Source organism: Bufo gargarizans, chromosome 6 (assembly GCF_014858855.1).
Source record: "Bufo gargarizans isolate SCDJY-AF-19 chromosome 6, ASM1485885v1, whole genome shotgun sequence".
NCBI classification, from domain to species: domain Eukaryota; kingdom Metazoa; phylum Chordata; class Amphibia; order Anura; family Bufonidae; genus Bufo; species Bufo gargarizans.
The window spans coordinates 389577854-389595424 of NC_058085.1; the positions used below are offsets into that span (position 1 = coordinate 389577854).

At 46.5% G+C, this 17571-nt stretch overlaps 1 protein-coding gene across 1 annotated transcript in view; it reads left to right on the forward strand.

Moving 5' to 3' along the window:
• Window positions 1-934: 934 nt before the first annotated feature.
• Window positions 935-17571, forward strand: part of LOC122942270 (slit homolog 1 protein-like) — a gene marked incomplete at its 3' end in the record, with an annotated part of 74743 nt that continues 58106 nt past the window's right edge. Inside the window, exon 1 of the mRNA XM_044299774.1 lies at window positions 935-1559. Coding sequence (XP_044155709.1) covers window positions 1384-1559 — 176 coding nt within the window. The remainder of the gene's footprint in view (window positions 1560-17571) is intronic.

Here is a 17571-nt window from a genome sequence, read left to right on the forward strand (position 1 = left end):
TGCAGCTAGCATACGGATGATACAGATGGTGGTGTGCATGAGTCCCTACTTGTAGACAGTATTAGGGCTTATTCACACAAACGTAAGGGCTCTGTTCCCGTGCTGTGGACCGCAAATTGCGGTCTGCAATGCATGGGCACTGACCATGGGGCAGCCGCATGCGGATCGCAGACCCATTCACTCGAATGGGGTCCGGGATCCGTCCGTTCCGCAAAAAGATAGAACAAGTTCTATCTTTTTGCGGAACGGAAGCACGGAACGGAACACCACAGAAGCACTCCGTAGTCCGGATTTGCGGACCCATTCAAGTGAAAAAAAAAACAAAAAAAAAACGCCATGTGAATCGCCCCTTAGTCTGCAATGGTACTGAAAACTGCTTTCGTGTGAATATAGCCTTAGGAAATGTTCCATCTATAGAGAAAAAAAAAACGCCAAGAAAAGAAGCCAGAGAGACAAAAAAAAAATCCATCTAATGTGCAAAAAAAACAAACAAACGCTTGAGCGTTCAGCGTCTCCTATTTTCCGTAGACATCTGGAGCCGGCTTTAAATGCCACACAGCAAAAAAAATGCAAAGGTGCAGAGAAACACAATAAAAACAAACAAACTGTGTAACAATGCAACTTAATAGCAGGGGTTACAAGTTCCCAACAAAACAAAAAAAAGTTTCAACTCCCAAAGTGTCTTTCATGGCAGAGACCCCTCTGTGCAGCCCCTGGGGTATTGGGGCTCCACTGTTTGCCATTTGTGCTGAGTGCTGGGAGCTGTGTCTGCCGGCCATTGTAGTGGCTGGGTTTAGTCAATGAGCCCCCTCCCCTGCCTGTCCTGTAGGGGGTAAAGCCCTGCACACTAGACATGGAGGAGGGAGCAGGGAGGAGTCAGCCTGGGATATCTGTGTGTCTCTCCGTTGATGGATGACTGCTGTGTGTACTCCTTCCCTGGCTCTCCTTCCTCCTGGTACCAAGGCTCAGACAGCAGCAGATACCGCTCACTGTGCACAGGGCTCTCCAGGCTCAGCGGCTCCGGAGACACTTCCTGCCAGGAGGGCAATGCTGTGAGAAGGTGCTGCCTGCATTGTGCTGAGCACAGCCTTCTGCCTCCAGCCTGAGAGCAAGAAAAGAAAAAGAAGAAAGAGAGAGAGAGAAAGAGAGAGAGAGAGAGAGAGAGAGAGGGATTTCTGCCTCTTTGTAGCACCAGAAGGTTGCAATATTTTTTTTGTTTTGTTACATTGTTTCCTTTCTTTTTGAATTGTTTTGTTTTGTTTTTTCTATTTTTATTTTTTATTTTGTCTCTTCCAAGTTGGAATTTGCCAAGGAATTTGGAAGCTACCTGGATCCTTTGCTCAGGACTCTGATGATTTAAAGGGCTCAGCCCTGGAAACCTTCATGGCTGTAAGGGGATATTTTAGCTTCTCCTTGTGGCTCCTGGTTTGGAGCAGCTTCTGCCAAGTAGGTGCCAATGGATGCCCAGCCTTGTGCTCCTGCAGCGGAACTACAGTGGATTGTCATGGGTTGGGACTTAAATCGGTGCCAAAAAATATCCCAAGGAGCACAGAGAGGCTGTAAGTAGGACCTGATGGCTTCTTATTATATTTTATTTTTAGTATGGGTTGTTGCATTGCTGTTTATGGTCAGTTTTATATTATTTATATATTGCATAGTATTTATTTTATTATAATTATATATTTTTTTTTTACATATTTTGCAATCGTTGGCAGCAGTCCTGTAACTTTGGAAATACTTCCCAGAGCTCTTACAGAACATGTTAATACTGCCCTATACCCCTAGCCTTCCCCATTAATCACCAATATGCTTTGGACTAGCATCCCCCTATACTTTTTTTTTTTTAGTGTAGCAAAGCTGAGTTTGCGTTACTTAGTTACGGTAAGTCCATCAAGTTTAACCAAGTGATGGGTGGGGACATGAATCCCAATGTGTTCTTGATAACAGTCCTGTGTCAACTCATGGATGACCCATAGCGATGTTACAAATTCAGCTCTGCTGCACGGGGCAAACCTAAGTTCTGCTGTGCGTGTGTAGCTAACTTTATTTAATTTCTTTGGCTGTGTTTATGTCCGGCCCGCGTTCATTGCCGGATTCAACAGATCACCGCCAGATCCCTATTGACTATAATGGGATCCGGCCGGCATTCAGCCGGACAGATACCGCTACATGCAACGTTTTTTTTGTCCAGACGACACTTGGCATTAATGCTGGATCACCTCTGACGGAGATGTGAACGCAGCCTTAGGGGGCATTCACACGCTGCAGATTTTGTTGCAGAAATCTCATGCACAAAAAAAAACATATCCTAGGAGATCTGCTCTCTAGCACATACAGCTCAACTACACATGCAAGAAAATCCTCCGCAGTAGCGCACCCTTATGCGGTCTCGACGTAGAGGAGAAAATGGTTGTTTCATGTAATACTGGGAAAAGTTGCACTGAAACATATTCAGTCTACTTCCACAATGGCGTTTTGGCTTTCCATTTGCTAGATCCGTTCAGGGCTCTCACAAGCGGTCCAAAACAGATCCGTTTGCATTCTAATGCATTCCGAATGGAAAAGGATCCGCTCAGAATGCATCAGTCCAGTCACCATTCCGCTTCGGAGACGGACACCAAAACGCTGCCTGCAGCTTTTCGCGAGTGTGAAAGTCATTTAACTTCTGCAGATCCTGCTAGAGGCATGTGTAGTCGAGCTGTGTATGCTAGATCTCTTAGGGCAGGTTCACATGGAGAGTTTTTTTGTGTGCTGAAAAGTAACTGATGTGGAATCCGCTCCAGGAGTCCTTGTGGTTTTTAGGATGCAGCTTTTGATGTGATTTTTGATCCTGCCCATTTCATTTGGAGGTTTGGATGTGAATTCAATGCAGAATCCTCACCAAGAACAAACACGTTTTTTTTAATGCCGCGGAAAAATACAGCGGTGTGTAATCTAATAAGTTGTTTTCCCATTGAAATCAACAAAGAGGATTTTCATGCGTTTTAGGGCTGGTTCACACGACCGTGGTTTTGGTCCGCATCCGAGCCGCATTTTTTGCAGCTCAGGTGCAGACCCATTCACTTCAACGTGGCCGCAAAAGATGCGAGTTCCGTGGCCGTTTTGCATGGACAAGAATAGGCATTTCTATAATGGGCCTCCTGTTCCGTTTCGCAAATTGCGGAAGGCACACGGGCGGCATCCTTGTTTTGCGGATCCGCAATTTGCGGACCGCAAAAACACAGCACGGTCGTGTGAACAAGCCCTTAGGCGCGTTTTTTTAAGTGTGGAATCTACATCAAAAACCACGGCAAAGAAACCCCATGTGAACATGCACTAAGGCGAGGGCTTCACGGCGCTGAAAAATTGTGTGACATCTTCTATAATGATAGTCAATGGTGCGACACGACAGTTGGATTTTTGTGCGACATCATGTGTGTATCATTACAAAAAATGCTGCACGACTTGAAATGACGCGCATCACATGTGGCAGTGTAGTTGTACCCTTTTGATCGCATGGCTTACTGTCGCACGACACACGTCGCCACGTAGCCCTACCCTAAAGGTGCCTTTACGCGCGGCAGATTTTATTGCAGATATTTATTCCTTTCACGTGAATGGGGCTTGCAAAAAAATCAGCGTGCTTGTCACCAATACAACCGCATTCAGGTGAACGGAACTGATTTTGCAGTGCGTGAAGGCGCCCAGGGGTGCGGGCTGTCTTAGGTTACTTTCACACTAGCGTTTTTCTTTTCTGGTATTGAGTTCCGTCCTAGGGGCTCTATACCGGAAAATAACTGATACGTTTTATCCTAATGCATTCTGAATGGAGAGCAATCCATTCAGGATGCATCAGTACAGTTACTGTACGGTTTTCAGACTGAGAAAATACCGCAGCATGCTGTCCAAAATTCCGGAACACTTGCCGGAACGCCGAATCCGGCACATTGAAATGCATTAAGTGTTCCAGGCAAATGGATCCGGTTTTGTGGTCTGCGCATGCACAGACCTTTAAAAAATGTGAAAAAGATAAATACCGGATCCGTTTTTCCGGATGACAACCAGTATTGCAATACATTTGTGAGACGGATCCGCATCCGGATCCGTCTACAAATTGTATCCGTTTGCATACAGATTGCCGTATCCAGCGACGCTAGTGTGAAAGTACCCTTACAGAATCTGTGCATTTCCGCACCAAAACCCGCATGTGTTACTTGATGTTTTTGGAATGCGAATTTAATGCGGTTTGGCAGCAGATCTCACCTTTTGCCATGAAACGGGTGAAATCCGCACAAAAGAAGTGACACGCTGAGGATTTCCAAAATCCACACTGAACGAAAAAGCAAAGTGCACATGACATTTGTGAAATCTCATACACTGTATTACGCCGTGTGTTTTTCTTCTGCGCGTAATCCGCGGCGTGTGCAGATAGCCTAATGGTCGTGTTACGTAAGAAGGCTCCAGGCGTTATAGGTTCACAGTCGTACGTGGGGGGGGGGGGGGTGCAGTTTAGGATGAGAAGGAGCTAGATTTACTGCCTGCTTATGTGACGTAGATGCTGATTATTTATGTTGTTTTCTATTGTTTGGACTTGTATGATACATCCGTAGGTACAGAGCTATACGTAGACGTTGGGTGCAGAGTATGGGAAGTGCAGTCTCTGCGTCTCCTCTAATAGCCCTGGTAAGAAAATGTCTCGTCATGCTTTGCCATTACCACGGCGTGCTTCCTCTCCGAACCTTGTGGAAACTGCACAGTCTGTGCTTGTGAATACTTTATTAGATGGCGTATATGAAATCTGCTTGTATGAATTGGGCTGTCGACCTTTTATAGCAGAAAAGCTGATACTTCCTAAAAATGCACTTTGCAACAATGTAACATTCACAATCACCCTGGGGGTTAAGACCTATCACTAGGAGGATGGCTCAGTGGTTAGCACTGGTGGCTCGGTGGTTAGCACTGGTGCCTTGCAGTACTGGGGTCTTGGGTTCAAATCTGACCATGGACAACATCTGCATGGAGTTTGTATGTTCTCCCTGTGTTTGCGTGGGTTTCCTCCAGGTTCTCCGGTTTCCACCAGGTTCTCCGGTTTCCTCGCACACTCCAAAGACATACGGATAGGGACCTTAGATTGTGAGCCCCATTGGGGACAGTTGGTTGCTAATGGTGATGCCAATGTCTGTAAAGTGCTGCGGAATATAGTAGCGCCATATAAGTGCATAAAAGAATAGTAATACAATATCTATTTTTTATGTCTTCTTGTAGTCACTCGAAGGGTTGTACATACATAGTTGTCAGGACCTTTTCAGGTCCCGCAGTTGCTTACGTGGTCGACAACTTGTCAGATGAGTTTTTGGTAGTTTGTAGGATTGGAATACATTTTGAGCCACGCAAGTTGTGCATCGCGCTGCCCATATCCGAGGGGGCGGTAGAAGTGACCATATTGGGACCTGCGCTCAATGACGTTCGTTCATAGCGTTGAGTGCCGAGTGTATTTCGCTTCGAGACGAGTTTCTGCAATGACGGAAACATCATAAGGTAAGAAGCGGAATGTAAGTGCGCACGGATATGTCAAGGACATTGTCAGAAATAGCCGCGTGTCCCAGATTAACTGCTCCAAATATCGAATGGTCCCTGCTTTACCGACACGCAGCGAAAACCATTTCATTATGTGTCCGATAACCCAGAAAGTCCATGTGATAGTAGATCCCTGGGGACAGAAAACGTCTCGTCGCCTATAGAATGATAATCCTAGAATCCGAGAATCCTTCCTCGAGTTTTCTTCTATTATAGTTGAGCATCATACATAGAAACCTAGAATGTGTCGGCAGATAAGAACCATTTGGCCCATCTAGTCTGCCCAATATACTGAATACTATGGATAGCCCCTGGCCCTATCTTATATGAAGGATGGCCTTCTGCCTATCCCATGCATGCTTAAACTCCTCCACTGTATTTGCAGCTGCCACTTCTGCAGGAAGGCTATTCCATGCATATATCATTCTAGGGACCCAATAACCCAACATGTCTATCCGCAGGGGATGCGCTGGAGACTGAGGAGCTCCAGATGCCCCTGAACAATCAGTACGATGGGGGTCATGTTACAGATCTTGTATTGGGGTCCACCCCTCTGACTAATGAGTCTTTCACACGTCAATGAATCACAGCCGTGGGCTATCCGTGGTCTCCATGGACCTCCATGTGTGTACCTCATATCAGTGGTTTTCCACAGACAGTGGCTCCTTGGTGACACCATGGCTGAGATTACGGATCCCTCATGATAGCCTCATGTACATGACCGTTGTGTGTTTTGCGGTCCACAAATTGCGGATCCGCAAAACACGGATGGCGTCCGTGTGCATTCCGCAATTTGCGGAACGGCCCGGACAGCCATTAATATAACTGCCTATTCTTGTCCGCAAAACGGACAAGAATAGGACAGGTCATTTTTTTTCTTTTTTTTACAGAGCAACAGATGCGGAAAGCACACGGAGTGCTGTCCGCATCTTTTGCGGCCCCATTGGGTCCGCATCCGAGCCGCAAATACTGCGGCTCGGATGCTGACCAAAACAACGGTCGTATGCATGAGGCCATAATCTGTGGGTCCGTGAAAACCACGTACACCGATGCCGTCTTTGTTTGGTCCGTGGTTTTCAAGGATCTTTGTGAAGAAATGATCTGAAAAGAAATGTTTGGCCTAGCAGTGTCTGTGAAATACGGATGACACACAGAGGGCAAAAAAACGGACACACGGACCAAACACGGATCTGTCATGGACATCATCACGGGTGAACCACTTATCATGGAAACCGTGTGAATGAGGCCGAACAGGTCCCAGTGATGTCATACAAAGAAATGTTATTGTATATGGCAAGTAACATCATGGAAGAGGAACTGTGGAAGAGATAGAAAATAAATAGTATCTATCTATTAGGCCTCTTTCACACGACCGTATGGCTTTTTCAGTGTTTTGCAATCCCTTTTTCACGGATCCGTTGTTCTGTTTTTTTCTTTCCATTGTGTTTCTGTTTCTGTGTTCCGTTTTTCCGTATGCCATGTACAGTATACAGTAATTACATAGAAAAAATTGGGCTGGGCATAAAATGATCAATAGATGGATCCGCAAAAACGGAACAGATACGGAAGACATACGGATGCATTTCCGTATATGTTCCGTTTTTTTGCGGACCCATTGACTAGAATGAAGACACGGAACGTGTTTTGCGGGCAATAATAGGACATGTTCTATCTTTAATCGGAACGGAAATATGGAAATGGAATGGTTCCATATACGGGCCGTATACGGAACGCAAAAAACAACCCGTAAATGAAAAAAAAACTAAAAACGGTCGTGTGAAAGAGGCATTGGGGCTCGTTCACACGACCGTTGGTGTCCCGTGCCCGTGCTGTGAACCGCAAATTGCCGTCCGCAATGCACGGACACCTTCCATGGGGCAGGGGCATGGGGATCGCAGACCCATTCAGATCCCTCCGTTCCGCAAAAAGATAGAGCATGTTCTATCCTTTTGCGGTGCGGAGGCACGGAACGGAACCCCAGAAAGCGCTCCGTAGTGTTCCGTTCCGTTGAAATGAATGGGTCTGCATCCGTGATGCGGAATGACAACACAACAGTGCTCGTGTATTGCGGATCCGCAAATGCGGTCCTCAATACGGGAACGGGACACCAACGGTCGTGTGAACGAGCCCTTAGATAGATCTCAGCGGAATGTTCGCGGTGTCTGTGAGACTCATCTGATCGGCTCCAGTTCCGTTTTCTTGGATTAACTTATTCATCTCCAAACTCGATTAATTAAAATTGGAGGGAAAAGCCTGAAATGTCCGACCTCCTGATGGTTTCCCCTCCACGTGAATCAGATTATTTTCTCGCGTTATACGAGAGGCGTTTCCGTTACCCTTCCATGGAAAAGTCTCCGTTTCTCCCCTCGAGCTGCACGCTTTGGAATCACTTTAATGACTCTTTTTTATTTTTTTGTGACAAGCGTAAAACTTTTGATGAATTCCATGAAAACTATGGAGAGGTTTAATGAGAACCACGGCTCGTCCTGAGCTGCGAGGCGTGAAAGCCGCCAGGCGTTGTACGGACAGTGCGTGGCCGGGACCTCGGAGGAGTACAAGGGGCTTATCTTATTTCAAGTGCATTGGTATTCCTCACCTCCGTCCAAGTCCTTATGCTCTGCCTATGTTTAGATCGTTTAGATAGCAGCGCACGTTGAAATTTCCTGCGTTCCCATTGCCAGACCATCTGGAAAAGATGTCTTGTGCTCAGACGTGTGTTCGTGCTTTGCGGAGGCTGCGTTTGCATGTAAACCGTGGCGCTGCGGTAATACTTCTCGGCAGTCGTCTGGTTTTGACAATCCCCATGCACACAGGGTGTCCTGCTGCCGGGACCTCCACCGATCGCCTGTGATCTGTGAGAGCGCCCTGAATTATGTGTTCAGTTTCCCTATAGCGCCTCCACGGGGGAAACAGAGTATGGCACTGTTAGCATGGAAATCAGTGGGATGTCCATGTAATTGAAGGGTGTGCGGGGTCATCCATGGAGACGGATGCTCTTTGTAGCCACTGTCTTCTCTGGCTTAGGCTACTTTCACGCTTGTGCTGTTAGAGGAAGAGGATCTCAATACCGGAATTAACGGATCCGTCTTGATTTTGCACATCAGGAGGCATCAGTTCCGTTAGGATGCGGTTGTGTAAAATCAAAACGGAAAAAAACAGACCCGTCACTAAATACATTAATAGTCAATAGTTGATGAATCGGTTTTTTAGGCTCCTAAAAAAAAAAAAAAATTGATCCGTCACTATTGACTTCATTGTTTTTAGTGCCGGATCCGTTTTTTTTTTCCGTTTTTATGACCAGACACAAAACTGTGTCCGATCATAAAACGGAATGCTGCCGGAACAGAAGACATCCTGATGCATCCAGAACGTATCTCTTTCCATTCAGAATGTATGAGGACTAAACGGAAACGTATTTTTTTTTTTCCGGTATCGAGATCCTCTGCCGGATCTCAATACCGGAAAACAACAACGCAAGTGTGAAAGCAGCCTAAGGGCTCATGCACACTGACGTATTTTGTTTCCGTGCCCATTCCGGGGTTTTTTTACGGCCCGTATGCGGAACCATGCACTTCAATGGGCCTGCAAAAAAAACGGAAATTACTCAGTGTGCATTCCGTTTCCGTATTTCCGTTCTGCAAAAAAATAGAACGTGTCCTATTATTGCCCGCATTATGGATAAGGATAGGACTGTTCTATTAGGGGCCAGCTGTTCCGTTCTGCAAAATACAGAATGCACATGGACGTCATCCGTATTTTTTTGCAGATCCGTGTTTTGCGAAAATCGCAAAATACATACGGTCGTGTGCATGAGCCCACTCTGAATCGAAGACCCCTTTTTTATTAAAGAGGTTGCGGTGCTCAGTTCTAAAGTTCTCCCTTATCCACAGGATAGTGAATAACCATTTGTTCTGTGGGGGTCCGACCGCTGGGATCGCCACGGGTCACAAGAATGGCGGTCCCCTGAATGCATGGAGTGGCAGGCCCACTGCTGCTCTATTCATTCTATATAGGACCCCAGTCGGCCCTCCCATAGAGGTCAATGGACCAGGAGAACAGGACCCCAATGCTCTCGAACCCCCATCAAACAGGAGACTTTAAAGCAGGCATCCTCAATCTGCGGCCCTCCAGCTGTTGCAAAGCTACAACTCCCAGCATGCCCGAACAGTCTACAGTTATCAGCCTACAGCAGGGCATTGTGGGAGTTGTAGTTTTACAACAGCTGGAGGGCCGCAGTTTGAGGATGCCTGCTAAAGCTTCTTTAAAACTTGACACAACCCCTTTAAGAAAGAATTAGCTCCTCGGTGATATATAAACGGGCTTCCTAAACCCGACCGCCCCTTTTATAAATCTGTAGAGCATGAAATTTCTATAAATTTTTAAAAAAAAAAATACAAAAACCTTTATTATGTAGTGCATATAAAGACATCATAAAAAAACTGCACGAGACATTGCCGAGAAAACGTGTCCTCCTGGAGACCTCTCTTCTGGGTCAGCAGCTCCTGTGAGATGTGAAGAGCGTCTTCTGCTCTGGGCCATGACTTCTAATACGACCCGAGTCTGAGCCATTACCCCGCAGTCGGTTCTAGCGCTGAAGAACATTCCTTATGTGTGGTCTTGGTTGGAATAAAATCATGTCCTTCCGCAGAGACGTCGTGCGCTGAGATTGTGCTTGTTGTGACTTACAAGTCAGCCTTGTCCTATGTGTCGGCGCGGAAAGTGCCTGCTCCTGCGCCGCGCATCGGTACGTGATATGTGCTGTGCATGTAGAGCCCCCCCCATCCTTGCAGATGTGTTCTCTGGGCTTTTAATATTGATTACCTCTCTTCAGAATAGGTCATTAATATCAAACACCCGGGATCCCCCGCCGATCAGCTGTATGAAGGGCAGGCGCGCACCGCGCTCGCGTGCCGTCTCCCTTCTCTCTTCCTGCTGCTGTCTATGGCAAAGCCTTCTCCTCATACAGCTGATTGGTTCCGGGGTGTCTGATATTGATGACCTATCCTGAGGATATGTCATTCATATTAATATCCCAGAGAACCCCTTTAGGCTGGGTTCACACGGGCGTTGCGGGAAAAGGTGCGGGTGCGTTGCAGGAACATGCGTAATGCGTTTTGTGCATAATGCATTTTGCACGCGTGTGAGAAAAATCGGCATGTTTGGTACCCAAACCCGAACTTCTTCACAGAAGTTCGGGTTTGGGATCGGTGTTGTGTAGATTGTATTATTTTCCCTTACAACATGGTTATAAGGGAAAATAAAAGCATTCTGAATACAGAATGCATAGTACAATAGCGCTGGAGGGGTTAAAAAAAATAATTTAACTCGCCTTGATCCACTTGCTCGCGCAGCCGCCATCTCTTCTGTCTTCTTCTTTGCTGTGCACAGGAAAAGGACCTGTGGTGACGTCACTCCGGTCATCACATGGTCCGTCACATGATCTTTTACCATGGTGATGGATCATGTGATGAGCGTAGTGACGTCATCAAAGGTCCTATTCCTCACAAAAGAAAACAGAAGAGATGCCGGCTGCGCGATCAAGTGGATTAAAGTGAGTTAAATATTTTAAAAAAAATTTAACCCCTCCAGCGCTATTGTACTATGTATTCTGTATTCAGAATACTATTATTTTCCATTATAACCATGTCATAAGGGAAAATAATACAATCTACACAACCTTGAACCCAAACCTGAACTTCTGTGAAGAAGTTCGGGTCTGGGTACCACAGTCAGTTTTGTATCACGCGCGTGCAAAACGCATTACACCCGCGCAATAAAAACTGAACAATGGAACGCAATCACAGTCAAACCTGACTGCAATTGCGTACCTACTCGCGCGGGCTTGCCGCAATGCACCGGGATGCATCCGGACCTAATCCGGACACGCTCGTCTGCAAGGGGCCTAAGGCTATTTTTTTAGACGGGCGTTGCTTTGCGCACTTGTGCCAAAACGATAGAGATGGCGCTCGGTTTTATTAAATTTGGCACAAGTGTGATGTGGTTTCTCCACTGTTGGTGAAAGTAGGCCAAGGTTTTGCCTGGGGTGGAGGTGGGTTTTTTTTTTTTTGCGCAACTTTTTAAAAAGTTGCACATCGTCAAGGAGATGTAATCCTGACCAACTTTTCACACCACTTTTGAAAGTGGCAAAGCTCATCAAATGTCACAAAATTTCACCAAAAGTCGCAAACCGAGCGCAAATTTTATACCAGATTTGATAAATGTCCCCCATAGGATTTGCTTGGAAGATATGGAATACGTTGGTGTCTCAAGAGCACAACTTTCACTGAAGGATGTTCCTCCTTCTGTAAGTGGTTGGACATTGGTGTAGAGCAGTGGTCTCCAGCTATTGCAAAAATACAAGCCACGGGCTGTCAGGGCATGCTGGGAGTTGTAGTTTTGACAAAATATCTCAGGAAGACCTGGACATTGTTACAATAAAGTGTAACTTTTACTTGTTAAGAATAAAAATGGAGAAAATGCAAAACGTTCTCAAATAATAAGGTGAGAGAAGGATATATAAAAAAATATACGTAATAATCTCATATGCACCTGGATAATAAATGGAGAGATCTTACCAGACCCAGGAATTCAAATTGTGGTTTACATCTGCCGGGTGCCCGTCCTTCAGCGTGGTAACGATGGAATCGGGGCAGCCGGAGCTCGTGATAAAGCTGGGGGGACAAGAACTAGCGAGCCCTAAACCGATAACCCTGCCAAAGCAAGGGTAGGGGGCCCTGCCTAGCAAACACAGAGCACCCGCTCCGATTGGGGCGACCCATCACCTTATGCTCCCAATACTCCTCGCTTCCATTGGGAAGCGGCTTTCATTTTGGTTCTCTAATTTATAAACCATGGAGATCCAATCTTGGTCCATTTGGGCATATTTCATTTTGCATTTTTTGTCCTTATTTGACTATATTCTTTACTGATCCTCTTCACCCCTGATGAGTCCCTTTTCTCGGGACGAAACATGGCATGTTGGGACATTAGTGAGGGACCTTTTTAGGTAATAGGCCCCAAGTAGGGACAGGTTCCTGACGAGGTCGCCCCTATCGGGGCAGGTGGTCTGTGTTTGCTAGGCAGGGACTACTAGCCCCCTACCCTTGCTTTGGCAGGGTTATCGTTTAAAGGCTTGCTGGTTCTTGTCCCCCCAGCTTTAGTTGTCGATGCCTCCGTTTTTGGATCGTTCCTTTCTAAAATCCATGAAAGCCTCCAGAGATAACTCCAGGATTGTCCTAACCCTGTGGGCAGTATCGGACTGGGCTGTCTAGGGCCCACCAGTAAAATCTATTTTGGGGGCCCACCGTACGGATACATTCAAATATTACCTTCTCACACAGCAGCAAGATGCTACCAGATGACTGAATATGGAGGTTGTCGCAGCAACTTTGAGAAGGTAGATCCTGGGTAGAAGAGGACACTGGTGGCTTTCCTCTCTACCTAGAAGTCATCTCATCTCTGATCGTGTCAATAATAATAAACTGGGGAGTTTCTCTAATAATCTATTGTCAAGACTTGTATATGAACATCGGCTGGTTGAGGTGCTGCACGTTGAATATATGTATATAGGGGGTGGGAGACTAGGGGCCCACCTTGCTCAGGGGCCCACTAGGGGATTCACCTGTACCCCTGTGGGCCAGTCCGAGCCTGCCTGTGGGCCCTGACCTCTGGCCAGCCTTAGTTGCAACATGGAGTTTGATCTTCGGCTTTTAGGCCACATGCACACAACTGTACGTACTTAGTGGTCCACGGATCCTCAAAAAACGGATACCCGGGTATGCAACCCCTATCAAAGAAATGCCTAGTTTGGTTTGCAAAATGGACAAGAATAGGACACGTTTTAGAATTCGTGGAACGGCCACATGGATATGGACAGCGCACGGTTGACAAAAAAGAAAAAAACTGATCAGACGCAACCCAAAAATACGATTGTGTACATGAGGCCTTAGGCACCACTCATCACTTGAATGAGTCCACAATTCCAGAGATGCGTTACGGAGTCATGGAACGGAACACCGGCAGCACTACGGAGCGCTTCCGTGGCGTTTCTTTCCGTTGTTCTGCAACCACAAATAAATAGGACATATCATATTTTTTTCCAGTGCGGACAGACCACGGATGTTGCCCGTGCATTGGGGACCGCACAACGGCCGTGTGCAGGAGGCCTTACTTTGTCATTCGGATTGATCCACGAGCAGCCGGCTGCTGACACTGAAGGACCCCTGATAGCTGGGTAACTGGGGGCCATAGTGCTGCCATTGTTGTCCAGCCTGAAATCATGCCCGTAAATTGCACCCGCCGCCTCGCATGCCCCATTTTGGTCAACGCTGACGTAAGATCAGGGGAGAAATTCTCGTCCTGTTTTCCGATGGCGGAGGGTAATTGGCCAATTAACCCTGTTTGTTTTATAATAAAATGTAACTGTCGGAGTCGGGTTTCTTGTGCTATTTGTGGAATTTTTGTCACTTTCCGTTTTATTAGTACATTTCGTTTAAAAAATGAAACGTAACGGGGAATAAGAAAGGGTGCGGGGTGCACGCCAATTAATGGGGGGATTGCAGGTAGCACATAACGCCCCTTGTATTAACTCCATGGACCGCTCCTAACCTGTGCCTGCCAATGAATAGCATCTGTTTATTGGGACTGAATGGGGGACTGTCTTAATTTGGCCAAGGCAGGTCGTGGTAGTAATTAGTAATGAATCATTGTCAACGCGGAGGGCCGTAAAGTATTCTCCATGGAGAAAGGGAGGCATAAGGCACACAGTGTCTCATTCCACAGTGGTGCCACTAATTGAGTTATGGCAGACGTGTCCCTGTCAATGTCCTGCGTGATATTCCTGATATTCTAATTATGAACCAGGAGGATCAGGATGAACGGTCCGCTTTGCGGTAGATCCTGATTGGGTTTGACGTTGTGCAGGAGGTGGATACATTTCAATATAACATGTGATCATCTCCAGTAAATTGTGGATGCCGTGTATGGGGATGTAGACTTTACTGTAGTTACAGGGCTCACTGCAGTAATGGGAATGGTTTAGTATATTCACCGCAGGTTGTCCACGAGGCGACTGACCCCTGTATCACCTGCGGTAGAGCGTCTACGTAGAAAATCATGAATAAAGTCATGTACGGAGCGTCATCCCCAGAGATGAATGGATTCACACGAGCAACTGGGACCAGTGAGAACGCAGCAAACTGGTTTTGAAAATTGTGGGGGAATTTATCATAAGGAGAATATTTGGAGTCAGTTTTGCTCGAGTCTGCGTTGGAGGACGTTATGCCACATTTATCGAATGTCTCACATTTTTTTATAAATTTGTGTTATCCTGAGGAGGGGCTCATGCACACAAACGGTTATTTTTTTTCAGTTTCTGTTCCATTTTTTTTTTTTTTTTTTTTTTACAGGTCTGTATGCAGAACCATTCACTTCAAGGGGGCTTGAAAAAAAAACGGAAATTTCTCTGTGTCCGTTTTGTGGACAAGGACAGGCATTGTTACAATGGCTCCTTAAAAAAAAAAAAATAGATGCAACACGGATGTCATAATTTTTTTTTTTTGCAGACCACAAAATACATGCGTCGTGTGCATGAGCCCTAAACCTAACGCTTCTGTGTAGAGAAGCTCCCCCAGTTTTCCTGCTCCGCGTCTTGCTGGAGCGAGATTGCGACTTTTTAAAAAAAGTCTCAATGATAAATCTGGCGTGAAGCTCATTAACACAGCTGACCGTGGCGGCCACTTTTCTATCCATGTATCAAAACTGGAGCGAGGGGCGTAAAAATGCTAAAAGTTGTAAAATCTTTGCGCAATCGGGTGCAAATAGTCATATTCTGTGACTTTTTGAAGCCAGAATTCTGGACTGAAGGCGTGATAGCTCTATCCCTCGTCTCTCCCGTGTGGCTCGTCTTCTACATCGCGGGCTCCAGGATTTCAGTAGCCGAGTTCTATTCTATGTCCGGTTTTCCTCTCTTTCCGCCATGGTGTCCATCAGTCTGTGACGGAGATGTGAACGAAGCCCAAGGCTCTGCTCTCATGTGCATTAAGCCTCTTTCACACTACCGTATGGCTATTTCAGTGTTTTGCGGTCCGTTTTTGTTTCCGTTGTGTTTCTGTTTCCGTTGCGTTTCTCCGTATGCCATATACACTATACAGTAATTACATAGAAAAAATTGGGCTGGGCATAACATTTTCAATATATGATTCCGCAGAAACGGATATGGAAGACATACGGATGCATTTCCGTATGTGTTCCGTTTTTTTTGCGGACCCATTGACTTGAATGGAGCCACGGAACGTGATTTGCGGGCAATAATAGGACATGTTCTATCTTTCAACGGAAACGGAATGCATACAGAGTACTTTCCGTTATTTTGCGGAACCATTGAAATGAATAGTTCCGTATACGGAACGCAAAAAGTGGCCCGCAAAACGGAAAAAGAAAACGGTAGTGTGAAAGAGGCCTTAGGGCTTCTGGTAATAACAGTAACCGTAATGCTGCGACCGATCCAGCACACAGCGGACGCCATGGCTTCTGTTTATAATGGAAGCTATGATGTAGTGTAACGTGTCCGATACGCGGCGATCTTAGCCCGATACCCATAGCGCGACCAAGAATCGCTGTGTGTTACTGCAGGCATTGAACTGAATGGGGTCACAGTGCAACTCGCAAGTCGCTGCGACACTAGAATCGCAAAGAAATCCAACGACAAAAGTCATGAGGCTATTGGCTCAATGGCTGATGTGCGACACGGCGATCCTTGGTTGCGCGAAGGATATCCGGCCAAGACCGCCCTGTAGCTCCAGGTTTATACAGATGCCCTTTCCCTCAAGGTTCTGTTCACATCAGCATCATGGCTTCTGTAGTGGATCCATCACATGGCGGACACTGGCAGCACCCGCCGGACCTCATTACGTTTCAATATCTGCAATGGAGCCTCTGACGCAGACGTGAACATGAGAAGAGCCGTCCCCTCTCCCGACAGGTCTGTAAATACTTGTACAACATTGCAGCGTGCTGTTCTTCTGTTATTCCTGTTGGAAATGTATCACTCAATTCGCAACTGGTTGTTACCATTCCCCTTGGTTAGAGGGGGCGTCCCTGCACAGTCAGCGACCATCGGACCATGTCAGACTGGGTGTGGGCGCACCCCTAACTGGTAACATCTAGCGGTCAATTTGTGCATTCATTTCTAGGAGGAATAATGGAAGAAAGACACAGATCAAAGATGTTCTGGAATTGTTACAGGAGGGGACAGGATCTCTTTAAGGGGGTCCGGCATTTGTATGCTCCTACCTGAACAGATCCTGATATTGGTGACCTTATATCAATACTAAAGTGGCCTCTTGCACACGAATGTGTGCGCCCCATGGCTGTGCTGCGGCCCGCAATGCACGAACACCCACCGTGGGGCAGCCGCAGCGGATCGCGGACCCATTCATTATAATGGGTCTGCGATCCGGCCGTTCCGCAAAAAGATAGGACAGTTCGGGACGAAACCCTACAGAAGCACTCCGCAGTGGTTTTCGTTCCGCACCCTTCCGCATCTCTGGATTTGTGGACCCATTGAAGTGAACGGGTCCGCATCCGTGATGCGGAATGCACACGGAACGGTGCCTGTGTATTGCGAATCCGCAAATGCGGTCCGCAATACGGCCACTGAGCGCACACGTTTGTGTGCAATAAGCCTTAGGGCTCATGCACGCAAAACACGGATCCGCAACAAAAACGGATGACATCCACGTGACGTCCGTGTTGCATCAGTTTTTTTTTTTTGCATGGATACGTTGTAACAATGCCCGTCCTTGTCCACAAAACAGACAATAATAGGACATATTACGTACACACAGAGACTGAATGCACATGGAGTCATTTCTTATTTTTTTTGCGGACGTATTGAAGTGCAAAAAAAAAAAACGGAACAGAAAGAAAATACGGTCGTGTGCATGAGCCCTTATGGCGCAGCACAGGCCTCATGGTTGATGATTGCACATGTAGGCACAGATCTGCTCTGCCAAG